Genomic DNA, 18,386 nt, shown 5'->3' on the forward strand with positions numbered 1-18,386 from the left:
TTTTGTGTTTGAGCTCAGTCAGGAGCTCCTTCTTTATCCCTACTGGTCTCCTGGCCATGCACACTCAAACTCCTGCACTTTGGAATAGACCATTCTTGTGCTTTGAGAAGACTGTCCTTCAAGATCAAATGGTTCACCTCTTGCCCATCAACACCATCTCCCATGGGAACCTGCCCAAATGATCCCTCAACAAGTCAAAATCTCCTGTCTTGAGGTCCAAGGCTGTAATTCTGCTATTTGCTTTGATCAGTTCTCTTAGAAGCCTAAATTAAAGCATCTCATGATAGCTGCTGCCAAAGCTGCTATGATCTTTATATCTCTGACCAGCTCTTTTTTCTTCCTGAATAGCAGGTCCAATGCACTGCCTCCACCAGTCATCCCATCAGACATGGATAACCTGCGTCAAGAAATCTCTTCAGCCTACTCCAGAAAGCCCTATATTACCTGCCACACCATCAAGCTGCCATTCCAGCACACACCAGATGGTTAAAAAACCCACATAAATACCAGGGCCTGCAACCTCCAGTTGTGTAAAGAAGGCTTCATCTACTTCTTCCCATTGATTAGTTGGTCTCTAGCAGACACGTACGACAATGTTGTCCTTCCATCCTCTGATCCTTACGCATAAGCTCTCAGCTTGCTCCTCACCCCCCCTCCAATGCAAAGCTACATGCATTTGAGTTGGACCTCTGCATACAGTGTGACCCTCTTCTTTGCTTCCCCACCCCATCCTTTTGAAAGAGCCTGTATCCATCCCTTGCAGCTATCCTAAGACATCTCTGCAACTACATGCAGACTTCTAATTCCTCCTCCTTGTTTCCCATGCTGGTAATATTAATTCACATATGCAGAATATTCTTGCTTGGATTTAAACTATTTTTCATGAAAAATTTAAGTTTAAAGAAATGGATAGTTGCACTACAAAAAGTCTTGACATGGCGTACTACTGGATACCAGCAGTGTATTCAATTAATTCAACTTGAAGATCTCACTCCTACACAACTCACAAATATGGCACAGAATGGCAAACACTAATTTTTGCAGTATAAAAGTACAAAAATCACGCAGTATACTACACTTACTTTGGAATTTTGAAGGTGATACAGTGCATCTCAAATAATGTTTTGAAATTGTTCTCTAAATAACATGGCATATTTGTTTACAGCCTATGATTTTTCTTTATTCAGCATTCAAGAATCACTCCTCTTTTTTTGGTGCCTGACTACTTGTCAAATGCCTATCACAGGGGTGAGAAGGAACCATCTGCCTCCCTCTCCCAAAGGCACCTCCTTTTACTTATTACCACCTGTTCTTTTTTCAGTTCCCAAATGGCAATTCTGAGCAATGCCAGATACACTGGAAAAGGCCAGGTTACAGGTCCTGGCTGAATTTTTCAGTCTTGTCACTAGCATTTAACCTCCACGAAGAAAAACCAAATGTATCCATTACTGAGGTTTTCACAGACCACACAAAATAATGCTGTAAAAGCAATGACAAGAAATAGCTTTGTTATAATTGAGCATATTAGTATATCTGATCCATAACTGAGATGGTCAGAGGCTGACCCATCAGGATCTAATTGTAAGTAAAAAAGTCTGGGTTTGTGTAAAAAAGGAGGGGGGAGAGATTTTGAGGTTGCTGAGAAAGTCATTCCCAAGGCACGACTAAGGTTCTTCCTTCTCACTGGGATATGCAGGAGTCCTCTGTGGTGGCATTTGCAGGATATAAGAAAAGACCACGTATCTTTTAATCAATATGGCAAAGAGAGGAGTATCGAGACTGCCAAATGCTGCCAGAAGGCAAGGGCAGAGGAATGTGGTAATTAAGAACTACCTAAAGAAAGGGAAGTACCTCAAATTATCCCTAAAAGGCAGACCAGGCAGCCAAGCCACAACTCCGGTGAAATTCCCAAAGGTACTTAGCCTCCAGGGGAAGGACACTATCTGAGAAATAGGGACAATTTCAAATCTCAAAGTATTTTGAAAGCAGATGCGATGCTTTTCAACTCTCACAGAATTCTACACCTGAAGTTAAATACAGGGGATATTGGTAGCATAAGAGTATTTAACTCAGAGCATTTACCTGAATCCTACTCCCTCTTCTCTCCCTTTTAACCTTCTCAATTATGAACAGTTGTCCTAAAATCTCTTCTCTCAATGCCACAATTCTTTGATATATTCCAGAAAAGTTGTGGACTCTGTACAGCCAATCCATTTCCAAGTATACTCTTCTTTTCTAAACTTACCAACAGAGAATTACAGAATTTGAAAATAAAACAGCCACTCCAATAAGCCTTCAAATTAACCTGTTTTAGACAGTCAATTCTTTGTTTTAATCTTCTCCACAAATAACTTCCGTATATACTGCAAGCTTCAGAATTCACCCCAAATACAAAAAAGACCAACCCAAAAGAAACTTATGTCTGATCAACAATTATATTAAGCTTATTCTAGCAGATGAGAGTCTGCATATACACTGGTCTGTGTGGCTAGGCACAACACACACTCACATACATTCACACCCCAAAACTGTCACTGAGCAGAAGACAAGGTGAATCACCAAAATACTCCTACCTGCGAAGTCAGAAATCTACGTCCAAATACGGAAAACATTTTGTTGTAGCAGATAATCACATTATATACTTTATGCCTATTGTATTTAAAAATTATGCTACTGTCTAAGACGGAAGAAAATACAGATGCGGTGTTTTACTTTCAGACCACTCAAATCCCCTAACATTACACCTCAATAAAGCTATGGAGGAAACAGTATCGTTCTAGGCAGCAAAAACCAACACACTGGAAAATTTCTATATGAAGGGTTTAGACTGAAACATGTCAATGTACAGAAGAGACAACTAAGTTCTGATCTAATGTGTAAAGTGCAAGCAGTTTTATTGGTGTATTTCTATTTAACCTTTCTCAGCATATATCCCTCAAAGTCTGAGTAACTCTGCCTTTTCCAACTACTCAAACTCATCTCTGATGGCAGCCAACTACCCCCTTCCTCCTTGTCAACTACACCACAATCAACGCTGTAGTCCATTTATAGATGCCCACACAATAGTCTCGGTCCATTTCTTCAACACCGGCCCATACAGAATGCATGCGGCTTCTCTGAGAAACTCCTACTTTCTAATATAAATTTAATTTAGTACAGATCAATTTGATATGATAAGCAAAAGGGCTAACTGGAAATAGTTTGTAAATAGCCAGATGTCTGCCAATTCCCTTTAGTAAGGAGAAAACAGAGAACAGCAAGGGAAGGGACATACTGCTAATCGGGATGAAGAACTTTGATGAACACTTAATGAGGATTTTTTCACTGAAATTACTTTTCAAATTGACAAAGTAAGTATTTCTCATCATCAGGTAAGAATTTGAAAAAAGCTTTCTGTATTAATGACTGAAGTGTTCAGAATAGTTTTTGCTCGAATTAGTGTTTTTAATTTTCATATCAAGATATCTGTCATGAAAGAACTACTATATATGATACCTTCACCCTCTTTCACCTGAATATTGTTTCCTTCCTTGCCATTCATACATTGCGATAAGGTATTAAAATAAGATATCAAATATCTGTATTTTCTTCGACTGTGTATATTATACTAGTTTTCATATAGCACAACTAAGACACAGCACATTCATTCCTAGCTGCACTACTTGTTATGCCACTACTCAACAGCAAAAAAAATAAAATGCACTTTCAGTGATGTACCATGTGGTTATCTCTACTGTTGGGAAACAACAACTAAAATGCATCAGTGTTACACAGGGAGTGCATTGTTAAAAACACTGCAGGCCATGTAACAGAACAATACGACTTCGGGGGTGTATCTTTACACCCGAAATGAGACTCCACCAACACTGCATCCATAATCCTTTGGCAGCATGCAAAAGAAAAAGGACAGCATTATAAGGCAAAGTCCTTTAGTAAAACAGGACAGGTTGCCAGAGTAGAACAGGAAGGAGAAACCGCTGGACAAACAACAGGGGAGGGAAAGGAAGAAGAGTGAGACCACAGGAACTAAAATAATAACAGTAAGAGTAATTTATAAACCACTACTGGGAACTGGGCAAAAGTACAAACTTGGGCAGGGCTTCAAAACCCAAGTGCATTAATTATTCAGTATTTTTCAAACGTGGAAAATATGGAATGATGCTTCCGCTTGAAAGATTTGGAAACTACTTGGGTGATTCATGCATATAGCAGAAATAAAATTACTTTTAATAATTTTTCTGGCAACCTGATGATAGTAGGCCATTGCTGGATCCAGACGCCTAACACTACTCGGAGGTTGAAATCCCACGGCTCTATAGTATTAAAGCTACTGAATCCAGTACAGGGCACCTTTCGTTCCCCTAATAATTGTGGAAAGTACATGCATCTCTTCAGCCAGCAATGAAACATACCCATATCCCAATGAGAATTCAGAAGAAGTTGTAAGTGTACAACTACTCTACAAAACAGTCAGAAAAGAAATGGAAAATCTCTCTCTTTATGGCACGCTCGTAACAGTTTACTCTCCATACGTTGAACACCAAAACCAGGTCTAGCAGATTCAAATCTGTTAAAATTGCAAGTGTGAAGTTACATCATGCCTCTGACTGTACATAAGACTGGTTCTCCTAAATCCTTTCCATCCAAATAAAAAAGAAATTAGAATTTTGAAACAATACCCCAAAAAGACAGGCAACACAAAAGCCCCCAAAAGTACAGAATTAATATTTCCTTGTCTGACTTGTCTCTCTCCCCTCATCCCTCTTACTACAGGTTTTCTTCCTTGTGCTCTTAGAAACTATTTTTAAGAACTGTGACCTGAAAGAGCAAAACAAGCTGATGCCTTAGCAACGATATTTGTACTACCTTTTTCTCTGGAAGATAGTAGGTCTTTAATTGTAACAGCAATTATTCTCTTTTAACATCCAAAATATGCAATGCAGGACATTACAAGAAGGTGAGCACTGTTAGTAATTCCACTGACTGGAGCACAGTAACAAATATTTATCTTAAATCACAGCTGTAACAAACAAAATTTTGCATTTGCAGTTTGCAGAAATGACAAAGCTTACTACTTTTTAAACTAATAGCAGAAAAAAAGCTTCTGATGCTGCAATGACTTCGATGTAAAATATTTCATTTGTGGTGTGCTCCATAATTGCTTATTTTTCACTTTTGTCATTTCAGCAATTGTTTTCATTTTGGCTATCCTGTTATTTTTTTTAAATCTCAGCATGCAACAATATTTCAGATTTCTGGCTACAGTTTATTATTGCACTAAATATTTTCGACATATTTTCCAAAATACAGGGTGAATCCTGTAGAATTTCTTAATTTCTCCTAAGCAAGTTTAAGTCTACAGGAGACAACACTGAACCACTCATATGGTTTAGAAAAACCATCCTAGTCTAGCTGAGTTAGCTATAACACACAATGTGGAAAAAGGCCCTTGAAATTGTTCCTCCCCATCTTTTGGCACTGTACTATCACAGTTTATCTTACCAAGATCAAGTATTATCAGCTGGGCTCCAGCCTGTGCATTTCCAACATCATTTTCTGCAATGCACTGATAGAATCCTTCGTCTGATTTCACCAGACCCAAAACTTGCAGATTATGTTCTTTCTGAAGAGTAAAGGAAAAATGCAACACTTAAAAATAGGTTGCAATTCCAAAAACAATGGTGTTGTTATGGCACATTACTGTGACAGGAGAAACTTCTGAACAGTAACATGGAAAAGTGTATTTGGAGTTCCTGTCAGATTTCATCTCTTTTGCACTGAATCCTCAAAGTATATGGTATCAAAAAGCAGCAGAAGCTCTTACTAATGGTTATCATTTTCTAGCATCACATATCACTGGCAAGTCATAACATTTCCACAGCCATTTTTATGATATTTTAAGCGCTAAATATAACTGCGTAGCTCAGTTACAATCCTACAACCTCAGGTATACCCAATTATAAAACCATTAAGTTCTCAACCATGTCTCAATAATGACTTTCACTACATCTAAAATTTCCCTCTAGAAGTACTGGTGTGCCAATACTCATGATCCACAACTCAGTTATATTTATATTTAAATTCCTGTTTAAAATAGTGATTTTCATTGATTGCAGACGACTGCAGAAAACACAGTCAGTCAGCATTCATGATCAGCTTGCACTTTAACAGGTTAACCAGGTGTGTTTTGTCATTGTGTGTGCGTCTGTCTCTCATGGAAAATCTAAGCTATAAAGAAATCAACTCATACAATATAAGCAACATGCCTTAGTGTTTCAGTAGAACAACTGAATTATGGAGCATTAAAGGTTTCAAGAAACCATTTCTCTTCCAGGCCCCAAACGTCAATAGCACAAAAATAGGAAGCTGGTCCTATAAAAGAACCTAGCTTCCACACATATATGTTAGAGGACTGACAGACAGGTCAACAGCTTAAAAGTCTGCAAAACGGACAATATACTTACAACGATTTTGAAATAGTCACTTGGGATCACCATGTCTCCATTCTTGACCCATTTCACAGTTGGAGTAGGTTTTCCAGTCACCTCACACTCAAACACAATGTCCATAGATTCATGAGCATAAATATTTGCAGGTCGCTTCATAAATTCAGGAGGAACTTCAAACAAAATGGAAGAAAGACAAAAGATGGTGTTAGCATCCACAGAAACACATCAGTTGTGCTCCTACGCAAACATACAGTAAGACTCAACACAAAAAGATGGCTTCAGGGACTCTAGCACGAACAATAGCAATGCTGGCAGAAATTTTCAGATCAGGGTTTGACAGAAGCTGATACAAGCTCTGTGTTATTTCAAAATTACATTTGGGCTAGTTAAACAGCCCACCATTTTAATTTGAAACAACCCCTTGAGAATACATGAAAAAAGAAATTGAACCAAGATGTATGAAGTGTGAAGTTAAAAAGTATTTTAAAACTGAGAGACATAGATGCCATTTGGAAAAAAAAATTTCCATGGTTGAAGAACACGTTGCAGTCTCTCATCTGCCGTAGGCACGTTGCTGCATGCTAAAGAGACCACAGTAGGCAGTGGATTTCAGACATCACTCACACTTCCTTCACCAACTCAGAGCTCATCTGAGCAAACCATTTAGTGCTTAATTGTGCAACAGTTTTATGCCCCCTTCACAAATAAAGAATCTTGTGCAATTAACTCCCCAGCAAGACAATGAAAGGTTATACAACAGCCTTCACCCCTTCCTGCAGCAAAGTTTATTAATTTATAAAATGGAAAGATAGTAAGTTAGATTTGAAATTAAAAAGATCAGGCTGTGATGAAAACGGCTGTCTAGAACATTTTCAATAATCTACACTTTGATGCCCTGGAGTGCATCTGGAGCTCCATAAAACACAGACCAGTGGTAGTGCAGTCAGGTTATGTTATACAAGAGTATACCACAATTAGCAACAATTTATTTATTCAGACAAAACTCTGCAGTTGATACAACAAAAATTTTTCAGAGAGTTCTTTGTACTCAATACTTGAAGTCAGTAGGTAACCAAAAGCTAAAATTACATTAAAAAAGACTTCTTAAAATGGATGGACACAAAAATAGATGGAACTTTCCTAGGGTACCATTGCCTTGTGTTTCTGTGAAGAAACTCAACTTATCAAATACGCGGTGCTGTATTTATCCAAAGGTTTTCTTCTCTGGTTTGTGAAAGCCCAATAAACACTATGTACAAGACTACACACATACCTTTGTATTTTATATTGATAATGTATTACAGATATGTATGACCAAAGATGTGTATTGCATAACACAGTAAAACAGAAAGGTTCTTCATTTAAGACATGTACCAACGTTGTTATCTCTGGGTCTTGGCTGCCTTTTTAAAGGTCCTTATGTACTCAGCGTTAAGACTAATTAATTAAAGATATTTTAAAATCCATAAAAACTCAGAGATACAGAACTTTCTGGTAATACAAGCCCCAAAGTGTCCAATGCGCAGACATGTTAAAAATCTGAACAAATGTGCCACTAAGAAGCATCCAGCTGTGTATGAGGACTCTCAGCTTCTTTAGCTTAGCAGCAGAAAGAAGAGCTGTTTGCAGGCACATACAATTTGAATATCATCTATTATGAAGAACATTGAGCTATTTATTTGTTTTTACTACACTTACCAACACAAGGGCAATTTGCTTACTTATGTTGGCAGGTCTGACTGTTCAAGTTCCAGGAAAGTCAAAAGCAGCCTTTTGCCCTTTAATATTTATCAAAGAAAGTCAATATGGAAGGGCTACAGAGTTTAGGCAAACATTTTACACGCTTCACCTATCAACATGGTTTATTTCATGCTAGGGAATAAGGAATACTAGATCATGTTTTACTTCTTCCAATGAAATGACTGTAAAGGTTTGTAGGTGGATTTAATTTTTTTTAAAAACAGATAGCTGGAGACAAGCAGCTCTACAAAAACCCCTCAAGTTTTGGATTATAAGTTAGAGAACATTAACATATGGAAATATTTATTTATAGAGTAAGAAGATGGCTTAACTGTCAGATAAGCATGTAAGCCTATACCAAAAAACTATATAAAGATGTACATTATATTTGCTGCTAGAAATCTCTCACATAGGAGCAAAAATCTGGATGGGGCTGAGTCCAGTTGCCTATGATTTCAGACATCCATTTCATGTAATAATTTCCATAAATTTAGCAAAAGCACTGTAAACTCCACCTTAAAATGATTTAGATATTTCTGTACTTACTATCTGTATCAGATGACTGTTATAACCGTATACAACTCTGACATTTGAAAATGGGTCTTCTGAATTTATTGGTGGCCAACTGCGATTACTTGTTCTTTATGAAAACAGTGCGTTTTATTTTCAATTTTTATTCCTCCCCGGCATTTATCCTTGGCATTTTTATTTATTGCGAGCTGCACTTTTTCTCCACTTCCTTCCCATATCCCAGCCTTTATTTTAGCAGGCTCAGCAAGTCATGTTTGCTTAGTTCTGGTATGACAAGTCACCCACACCCTCCTCACAGACCCTCTGCATTTGCTCTAGTTTGGAATCATTCTTTGTAGCCTGTAGAGTTCCAATTATTTGCATGCAGTTTCAGATGTGTCTCACCAGTGACTTGAAAAATGGCATAAACACAGTGTTATCACTACAGCAAATATCTTGCCCAATTCATTCTACTACTGTATTTGCCTTTTCCTAGATGCAGCATACTGATGTCAGCCTGTGATATATCATTGCTCTCTCATCATTAGCCATTTTTAACTAATGAGTAATTTTGTTCCAGTCTGCTCGATCAATAGTTTATGTTCTCATTTCCTTTCAATCTCTTTCTCCATATGTATACAGACACACATACACACACACATCGATTCTTGAAGTGCTTACACAGTTGAAAAAAGGGGCCATAAAAACTGGAAACATGAAAAGTTAGTTTTTCCGTGAATGTATAACGATCCTATTTTCATAACGTTCATTACAAGCTAACATTTAATTCCTTAGCCATATATTAAACTTCTTACAGGAATCCTAAACAACATAAGCCAGTAACATTCACTATCAAAAGCACAAAACTTGGGTAAAAAACTAATCTGATGACCTCAGAGTACATGCAAATTGCTGTACTGAGTAGCTACACTGTAAAACTCAAGGATGAGAAAAGGGATATGAGGGAATGAGGGATGAGAAAAGGGATATGAAGGAATGAGAGAAGTTCAATAAAATCACGAGTGGCTCTTAACACAAAAAATAGCTGCTCTGGGTTCAAGACTGCCTTTGCCAAAGTTAGTTACTTTACCAAAAGAAGTATCACGATACAATTTACCTTTAAATTAAACCACATTTTTATCCAGTTTTCCATTTACTTCTGTGTTTAATGGTTATCTCTTTCAAAAGCATATTTAGACATCCTTTTATTTTGGAAACAATGAGCATAAACATCACAGAGGAGACACATCAGACCTTCCCTCAGTAAGAGAAGCATCAGAAAGAGCAAGTCCCTACTCCTCAGTGTACACGTTGTCTGTCCAGCACAGACTGTATGACGGGCGGATGCTATCACAAAGTCTTGGAGGAAGATGTCTCTAGCAGTATTCTGCATATTTCCCAGCATGTTGCCAGCAGTTCAGACTTCCCTCAACATCCACCTACTGGGTAAGAGACTTCCATGATACCTAGCAGAAAATAGGTAGCTTTTTAAAAGCAAAACAAAAATTGAACCACAGAAAAATTAACAGTAATAGTTTGGGAATAGCCATCACTAATCTGAAAGGTTGAGAGACGAGTGGAGGGTGAGGAGCATCATAAGGGAACTGATGGACGATCACATCTGAAAAAAATAGTGTAAAGTAAAGTTCTGGGATTATTTCTGTTTTCTCCACTAATGTTTAACTTGTAATGATTTGGAAAGTACTCAAATATCTTTAGCAACTGATATTGCTTTAACTTGGGGCATTGTCCACGAGCAGGCATTAATACTGAATCGTAAGATACAATATTTTTTGCCACAAAAATGACAGTTGAACTAGATATCCTATTACCTGCTCTCAAATATTTTTGATTTAGGAGATTAAGAATTTGAAACACATTATTTTTTCAAAGTGACTTTGCTTTTCTGCTTATGGAGCAAATGCCAAGCTGCTTACAAAGGGATAATAATATGAGAAGTGCTCACTATTATCATTTACTTTCCAGTTAATGAATTAAAAAATGCTTTTAAAATACGCTTTTATAGTTTAACTATGTCAATGTTTAGCATTCACACAGATTAACACAATGCAAGTACAGATGTTTGTGGCAGAGAAGTTAAATTGATAACCAGAGAGCAAATGAGCCAATTACCATATAAAATAAGATTTGTAATGGAAGATTATGTGTTCCATTACCAAACAGACAATTAAACTTCAAAGAAGACTTGTCAGCTCAGCCCACTCTTCTGTCCCTCTTAACGTTAGCATGCAAATAACAACTATTTAAGTTGCAAGATGCTTGCACAGAATTTCACATGCACTGTAGTACCCTTGGAGGCCCTATCCAAGAGTATTTTCCACCCTTTTGTAGATTTAAAAGACAAAAATATTTTGATCACAACAGTGATCAAAAAAAGAAAAGAAAAAAACCCAATCTACGTCAGCAGTTGATTCAAACTTCTAAGCTAAATCCCAGTAAAGGTGAAATATTCAAAAAAATAATAGGCTTTTTTAAGCCAACAGCTGTACAATGATGGGAAGAGCTGAGGAACTACACTTATGCAAAAGGAATTGCACCCAAGTTGATGTGGAAATGGGAATGGATGCTGGGCATAGATCCCATTCCACGAATACAGGTGATGAGAAAGAAATGGAAACAAATTGCCCCAACAATCTGCTCCTCCATCTCTTCAGGAATAAGAGTGGCAAAAGGCAACACACTGCTATACAGGACTGAAACTCTGACTCATCCTTGTGCATGACGAGCATGACCCAACACAGTGAACTCACAAAGAAAAATGTTGGCTTAGGATCCACATTGTCTGTGCATTGCTTTTTAAATGCTCAAGGATTAGACACTTTTGAATAACTATGCAGAGAGTATTAAAGCAGCATCATTTATTCTGAACTTTACAGAGCGACTGTTTCTTCAAATGTCTTTCAGTGGTCAGTAGCTCTTGCCTGTTCTCTCTCATTAAGACAGAAATTTTGTGGCCTTCAGGGCCATAGTCGAAAGAATCTATTTCCAATTCAGCCATCTGTACTGCTTCAAATGAGAGAGAAATTAATTGCATTCAGTCCTCCCCTCCATCTCTTGAATAGCTTTCCTTTCAGTCTTACAATCACTGATGTAAGAACAAAGGTTTCTGGTTTTGCAATCCCATTTCAAACCTGAAACATCAAGCTGAGCTGTAACTACACAAGAAAAGGAAAAATTCAAGGTCTGTACAATTAACTAATCAGAACTTTCAACTTTCTTAGTTACAAGCTCAATGAACCTTCTCCTACAATAACCAAATCAAAATGCTGCTATTCTAGATAAGATCTCATTTTTATGCATGTTAACCTTTCCCAAAAGTCAAATCCCCTCCACGTTGCTCCCCAGAAGGAGGAAGAAAACCCTCATGGTGGCAAAGCAGTGATTCCTGATAATCAGACTTGAGCAACAAAGAAAACCTTGCAGAGGCAGAGAAGTGATCTCAAGCAGGCAGGCCATTTATATCACCACAGTAAGAAAAAAATATAAAAGTCTAAATTTTTTTTTTAAAAAGTATCAAAAAAATAAACTAAGGATTATATGTCTAGTACTCCTCAAAGGACAGGCAGCTGCAGCTGCACCATTCTCCCACTTCCTAAACACTGTCTGTCATACATGAAGCACATAAGAATAGTCTCATTTTGATGCAACAGAAACACAGATTGCAAACTATACTTTGAAAAGACTTATTCTCTTTTTAAAAAGCATTAATAAATATGCTGTTGGTCCAAGCATAGCATCAGACAAAGACAACATACACATGATCAACTGTAAAAGGTAGATATCTCTATTATGACATTTTGCTGTTTCCCCACATCCTCTATCACCTTCCTCATTCCGCACAGATGAATTACTCTCCTTGCTCCCATCAATTCACCAAACTCCTGCAGACATGACTCCGCTGTTAACTCTAAGTCCTTCAAGAACTATGTGACTATACAAGCATCGTACGTATAACGTGCTGGCTCACAGCACAGGTGCAACACCCACTTTATGGTCTTCCCTAACTGCAAGTTAAAACTCATTAGCACCATTAACCAAAGCAGCTTTTGCCTAGTCTAAACAGGTCTCTGGTAAGTGTGGAGTGGTGAAAACCATCATCTCTATGTCAGGAGAACTTCTCCCACCTGTGATTGTTGTCCTAGCAATGAGCAACTTGAAGCAAAACCCAAGATCTTGCTCAGCATCGCAGTATCACAAACTGACAAGACAACTCATACCAGCATTAAATTTACTGATTAAGTATGACACATATGTTTTGTCACCTGCTGTTTGCTATAGCATGAACAAAGAATATGCATTAACCTTGCTGTAAGACTATTCTCTTTTCACACTGATGCAGCACAACTTCTCCAGCCGCCTAAGGCAGCCAAAGGACTGAATTGCAACAACTGAATTTCCAAATAGAAATTGTCAAGGACAAGACTGCAGTAGCCATTTCTGCTTCCTCAGCCACCTACAAATGCTCTCAATCCCCCAAAATTAGGAGTATGTTTTCTGAAGTGACACAATTAAATCATAGCTCTTGTCAACATCTCTTTACCCTCTTCCTTCTGTACTTTTGTCCATGACAAATATATCTCTATCACTCAATGCTTACCATTCAAATATAAAAGCAATTTCCTAATCCAGAAGTTCTCACATACTCCAAATAGCAAATATAAAAGCTAAGTAGACTGGATAATTTTTCATAACGTGTCTCTGATCAATCACAGCTTAAGCATTCATGGTCAAATGACTTCCATTTTATAACTATGTTTCTGGTGTATGCTCTGGGTAGAACCCCAATCTTGTATTTCAGTTAACAGTCAGGATTACCAATAGTATTTAAACCGGGCATTTTACTATAAAAAATGTTTCATATCAGCCTAAAATGGTAAGCCCTGAGGAACTTTATCTTCTCCTCCAGGGAGGAGAAGATATCTCATTAGGGTATGTTACAAATCCTATTAGAATCCTTATAAAGTTAAAATTCAGTTTAACAACTGCAAGTTTGTTTCCAAAAAGGATCTAACTCTGCAATATGAAGATCACCCTGTTAATCCATTCAATCACACCTTGAATCAGTATTAACATATTCAGTGGTATCACTGCAATACATAAGACATTCTCCAAACCTACCTGTCAAGTGACAAATCTTTCTATTTTAATAAGCTGTTTGACAGGGTTTAAAAATCTTTGAACTTTTTTTCTAAATTTGCCAAACTGGAGGGTGTTTCAGTGGATAGTTTCATCTCCAAATCAGACCACAGGACACCATTTGGGATAAGTTTGCTTTTCAGTGCTCACCCCAGAGAAGACTGCATTACATACAGAGTGCATTTTATTTAAACTAATAGCAATCTCCTTGGTCAGTTAGCTGAAACCAACTAATTTGTCAGCCAGCTGGCACAACACATAGTGCACACTGATGGAAATGTTTTAAATTATTTGTATTATCACAGTACTTGGGAGCACCCACAGAGCAGACCCACCATGTTACAAACACAAAGTGTTTAAGGATCACAAGGCAAACAATGACATTAAACAAATTCAAGATAAATTATAACGTTAAACGATTAAAGAGAGAGCAAGTTGTCAAACGTCTCAGTTATGTCTTATATTCACCTAAAGTCTACAAAAATGTTTTTTACTTCGTGATATCAAAGTGTAATTACAAACTAGTTCACAAGCCTATTGGTTTTCTAAATACAGGTTTTTCCAAAATCTTGATTCTGCTCCAAAATAGCATGACATCCTTCACTTCCTGCCATTCCCTCCAAAACACAGATAAAATAAGGATTCATGTTTGACAGTAGAAGTTTTTATTATCTTTTAATTCTATATTATAGTTGTACAAATTAGCTGGTTTTCTTCAAGTGTATCCTATAAAAAAAGGAAATTACACTTTAAGAGAGAAACGGGGAATTATAAAGTTCTTAAAAACTGCAAAGATATATGGATAAGTACTCTGGAAAAAGAAAAAAAGAAAAATATTTAAAATCCAAAAGTATGTCGCAGGAAAGTCAAAAGTCTTCCCAACCTCTGAGCAGGGCTGTCATGTCCTTAAAACACACTTAATATGCAGCTGGAAAATTTGCATAGCAAACAAAAGCTGACAAAAAGGAATCTTTTTAGAGAAATATCCACAGAATAGAAAACTGTCAAATGAATATATTAAAAAAAACCAAAACACTGTACCAAGACACAAAAAGGTTATAAAAATGTAAACTAGTACATGCATAGCATTTTTTATTGTGCAAAAACCAAAGTTCCAGTTTACAAACAAAACTGCAGACGAAAGTTTCTGTGGTAGTGACATTTCTTACCTAATAAGATAATGACTAGATGTGTCTGTTTTTAACAAGTAAACAATTGATGTTTTTTTTACATTTTAGAAAATTGAAGCTAACATACCTATAGATCCATGGTTCTCTGTCTGTGGCATCCTGACTAGTATGAATTCTTCCCCGCTTCTTTACCAGATGAAGCAAAGAAAGAAGGACTACTTTTATGTTCTGTTAATGGGGTCTCTGGTAGACTACATCAGACTAGTTAGACTCTGGTCATTAGCTGGCAAGGCACAAATGAGCATTCAATGTTGTTCTATGTTTTTGCTCATGTGAACCGTCTGGTACTTTACAGCATCCTCCACAAACACTGAAGCATCTACTATATGCAGGTATGATTTCAGTGATAGAACAAGGGCAGGGGATGACCAAATCGCATTTGAACACAAATATTTTACATTTCCAGTGAAAAGCTTTAATTCACAAATTGCTGAAGTATGAACTATTCTTCAGAGGCCAGCCCCTAAATAAACATTTCAGAAGCAGAAAGAAAGAAAGAAAAAAATAAATGATATTACAACTACCAAGAAACCAGGTAAGGATGAATAGTACTGAACAATAATAACGTAAAGTTATATTGATCAGTTAGATTAGAAAGATAGAATAAAAATGTCAGGATATAATTCAATAAATGTGCATTTATTTTTCAGGGAGAAATAATTAACTGTACATTTATGGAATAGGAAGTCATAGCAATAACCTTTGCAGAAAAAGGTCTGAAAAATAAATAAAGACTTTATCAGAGATCACAAATACGACCATGAACTAAACATGACCCCCAATATCATACTGGTATGAAAGGAAGTGATCATACAAGGAGGTATAAGCAGCAGCTCCTGAGACGACTCCTCCATCCAACACGCACTAATGCCTCTGCTGACCATGTTATTTGAGCACCACATTTCAAGGAAAACACGAACTTTGATTCACAAGAAAGCACTGAAAATGATCAATGACTCAGAAAATTGGCCTCAAAAGAAAAATGGAAGTCCTGGATTCAGTTATTTGAGCAAAGGCAAGATTAAGCAGTCATGCAATCGGACACCTCAGATAGGTAAGAGAGCTTAATACATAAATACTCACTGCAATACACAGAAAAATTTTGTGTGTGTGTGTGTATATATATGTATCATTCTTGCACAGGAAGAACTCCTACATAGGCGTAACATCTAGATTCTTGCCCTGTTCTAAAAAAAATAATATTCTAAACAATTAATTGCTCACTCTTCTACTTTGGTATGAAAATAATTTCTTCTTTTCAGTACTAGCTTTAATAAAATCAAAAACCTGTCTTTTAAAGCAACCATTATGAAATTCTAAATGTGCAGGACTCTACATATTCAGCAAAATCTCTCATTAAAAGCTGTGAGCTGTTAGCTTGGCACACGCATTTGGACTGCAGACAATTAGAGGTCATGTACACATACCCACAAATGGAATTGTCTGGGAAGTTTTCCAGGTGCAGAAACATACAGCAAGTTCTCTGAGCATCTTATATACTAGCAATATTTTTCTTTATGTTTTTCACTTGTAGGATGTGTTAGCAGTTGCAGCCCAGTTCAGTACACTAATTGCATGCTGGCATTTAACCTTTGGCAAGATTGCAACATCATCCGCACTTTCTTTAATCCTGTCTATACAAAGGTGAGTATAAAAAAATGTCCATTATTGTCAGCCTATCTGTTCAGGAATAGTGAGGAGTGTTTAGAGCAACTACCTTACCTAACCAGTATCTGCTGAAGATGTAGCACCTGCTTTGCACTGCTTTCACAGGAACCATACCCTGGTCACTGGCAAACAAAGGTTGCTTATCAGCAGGACACATCCAGGAACATAAAAGCACAGTGAAGGTTGCACAGTGCCACACAGCAGCCAATTGCAAGTATCAAGGAAAGTAAATAAGCAAAGCATAAAAGCAATACATCTCCATATATTCTCCCAGCGTCAAGCAATCCCTGGACAAGGGATCTCCTGAGAAACAGGAGATACCCTTGTGTTTACTAGTCCTGGCTAGATTTTGCTTTTAAAAAACTCTTCTCACTGCTTTCTGGATCCATGTAAGCCTTCAGCAGCCCTAATGCTCACAGCAATAAGTTCCATGCGATGCTCCCTGAGAAAATTTACCATTTTTTGCATGTCTTTTGAGTCAATCAACTACACGGTGTCTCTTGGTTCCTGCAACTGAAGAGAAACAAGCATTCATTTGCTATTTGCTTTCCCCATGGCACTCATAATTTTACAGAAAAGAACAGTTTTTGATGTTCCATGTATCTTTGATCATCCTTGTTACATTCTCTACACCTTCTTTGGCTTTGCTACATTTACAGCTATGCTACATTTAAGAGGGGAGGGAACAAGAACTGCTGGTGGCATTCGATATATAGGACCATCACAGATTTAGGCAGTGCCATAATGATTTTTCTGTTTAGGCGCCTATTCCTTTCTTAAAAATTAATTTGTTTTTTAAAATCTTGCGTTTTCCAAAGACCTATATATTACAACTCCAATATTTTATGCCTGTGCAAAACCCAGCAGTTCAGAGACCACCGCTGTATAAATTTATAGAACTATGTTTAACTATATATACCACTTTATAGTACATTGAACTTCACCTGCCATTTCATTGCTTAATTGTTTCTTACACAAGATGTTTCTGCAGCTCCTCACAGCGTGCATTCATTCCCACAACACCAATCAACTGAGAAGCAACAGCAAAGTTTGTCACCTTACAATCCCCTTTTCCACACAGCTTACAAAAATGCTCAACAGTGCCAACTCGGTGCTGATGAAACGAACTCCCTAGTCCCACTCTGTTAAACAATTTATTTATTCTCTTTTATCTACATGAGGTCATTCCCTCTGACTCCAGAGGGCCATTATTTGAGAATCCTAGTGAGAGAGACTGTTAGAAGTGCTCTGGAAACAGAAGAGCCCCCCAACATCTCAGCAAATCCTTCAAAAGGTTCTCAATAGTAAGATGTGGCTCTCTCCCCACAAAATATACACAAATAAATCCAATATATGAGGTTTCCCATGTGTCTAACAACACTATATTTTATGACAATTTTTGTCAATTTAACTGGTCCAGACATCAGATGAACTCATCCACAGGTTCCCAGATTTCCCCCAAAAGACTTAAAAAAAAGTCATGTCACATTGACCAAATAACTTTAGTCTGATTGATTTTTATTTTTTTTTTTTAAAGTCTGATTAGCTAATTTAAGTGATAGGTTACACAGCACACTTGGTAACTCAGGATTTCACACTTAAACTTGTTGAGAAATTTTGAGTGAATACCATCTGGTCCTGATGATTTCCTACTGTTCACTTTATGGATTTG

General features: G+C 37.2%; 1 protein-coding gene across 5 annotated transcripts in view; it reads right to left on the minus strand.

Moving 5' to 3' along the window:
• Positions 1-18,386, minus strand: part of NEO1 (neogenin 1) — a 213,248-nt gene that overhangs the window by 73,380 nt on the left and 121,482 nt on the right. For all 5 annotated transcript variants that reach the window (XM_072870677.1, XM_072870678.1, XM_072870679.1 and 2 more), the window contains exons 6-7: positions 6,465-6,619; positions 5,503-5,623 (exon numbers count right to left, since the gene is read on the minus strand). In XM_072870677.1, coding sequence (XP_072726778.1) covers positions 5,503-5,623; positions 6,465-6,619 — 276 coding nt within the window. The remainder of the gene's footprint in view (positions 1-5,502; positions 5,624-6,464; positions 6,620-18,386) is intronic.

This window comes from Ciconia boyciana, chromosome 8, assembly GCF_034638445.1.
Source record: "Ciconia boyciana chromosome 8, ASM3463844v1, whole genome shotgun sequence".
In the NCBI taxonomy this organism is placed as follows: Eukaryota; Metazoa; Chordata; class Aves; order Ciconiiformes; family Ciconiidae; genus Ciconia; species Ciconia boyciana.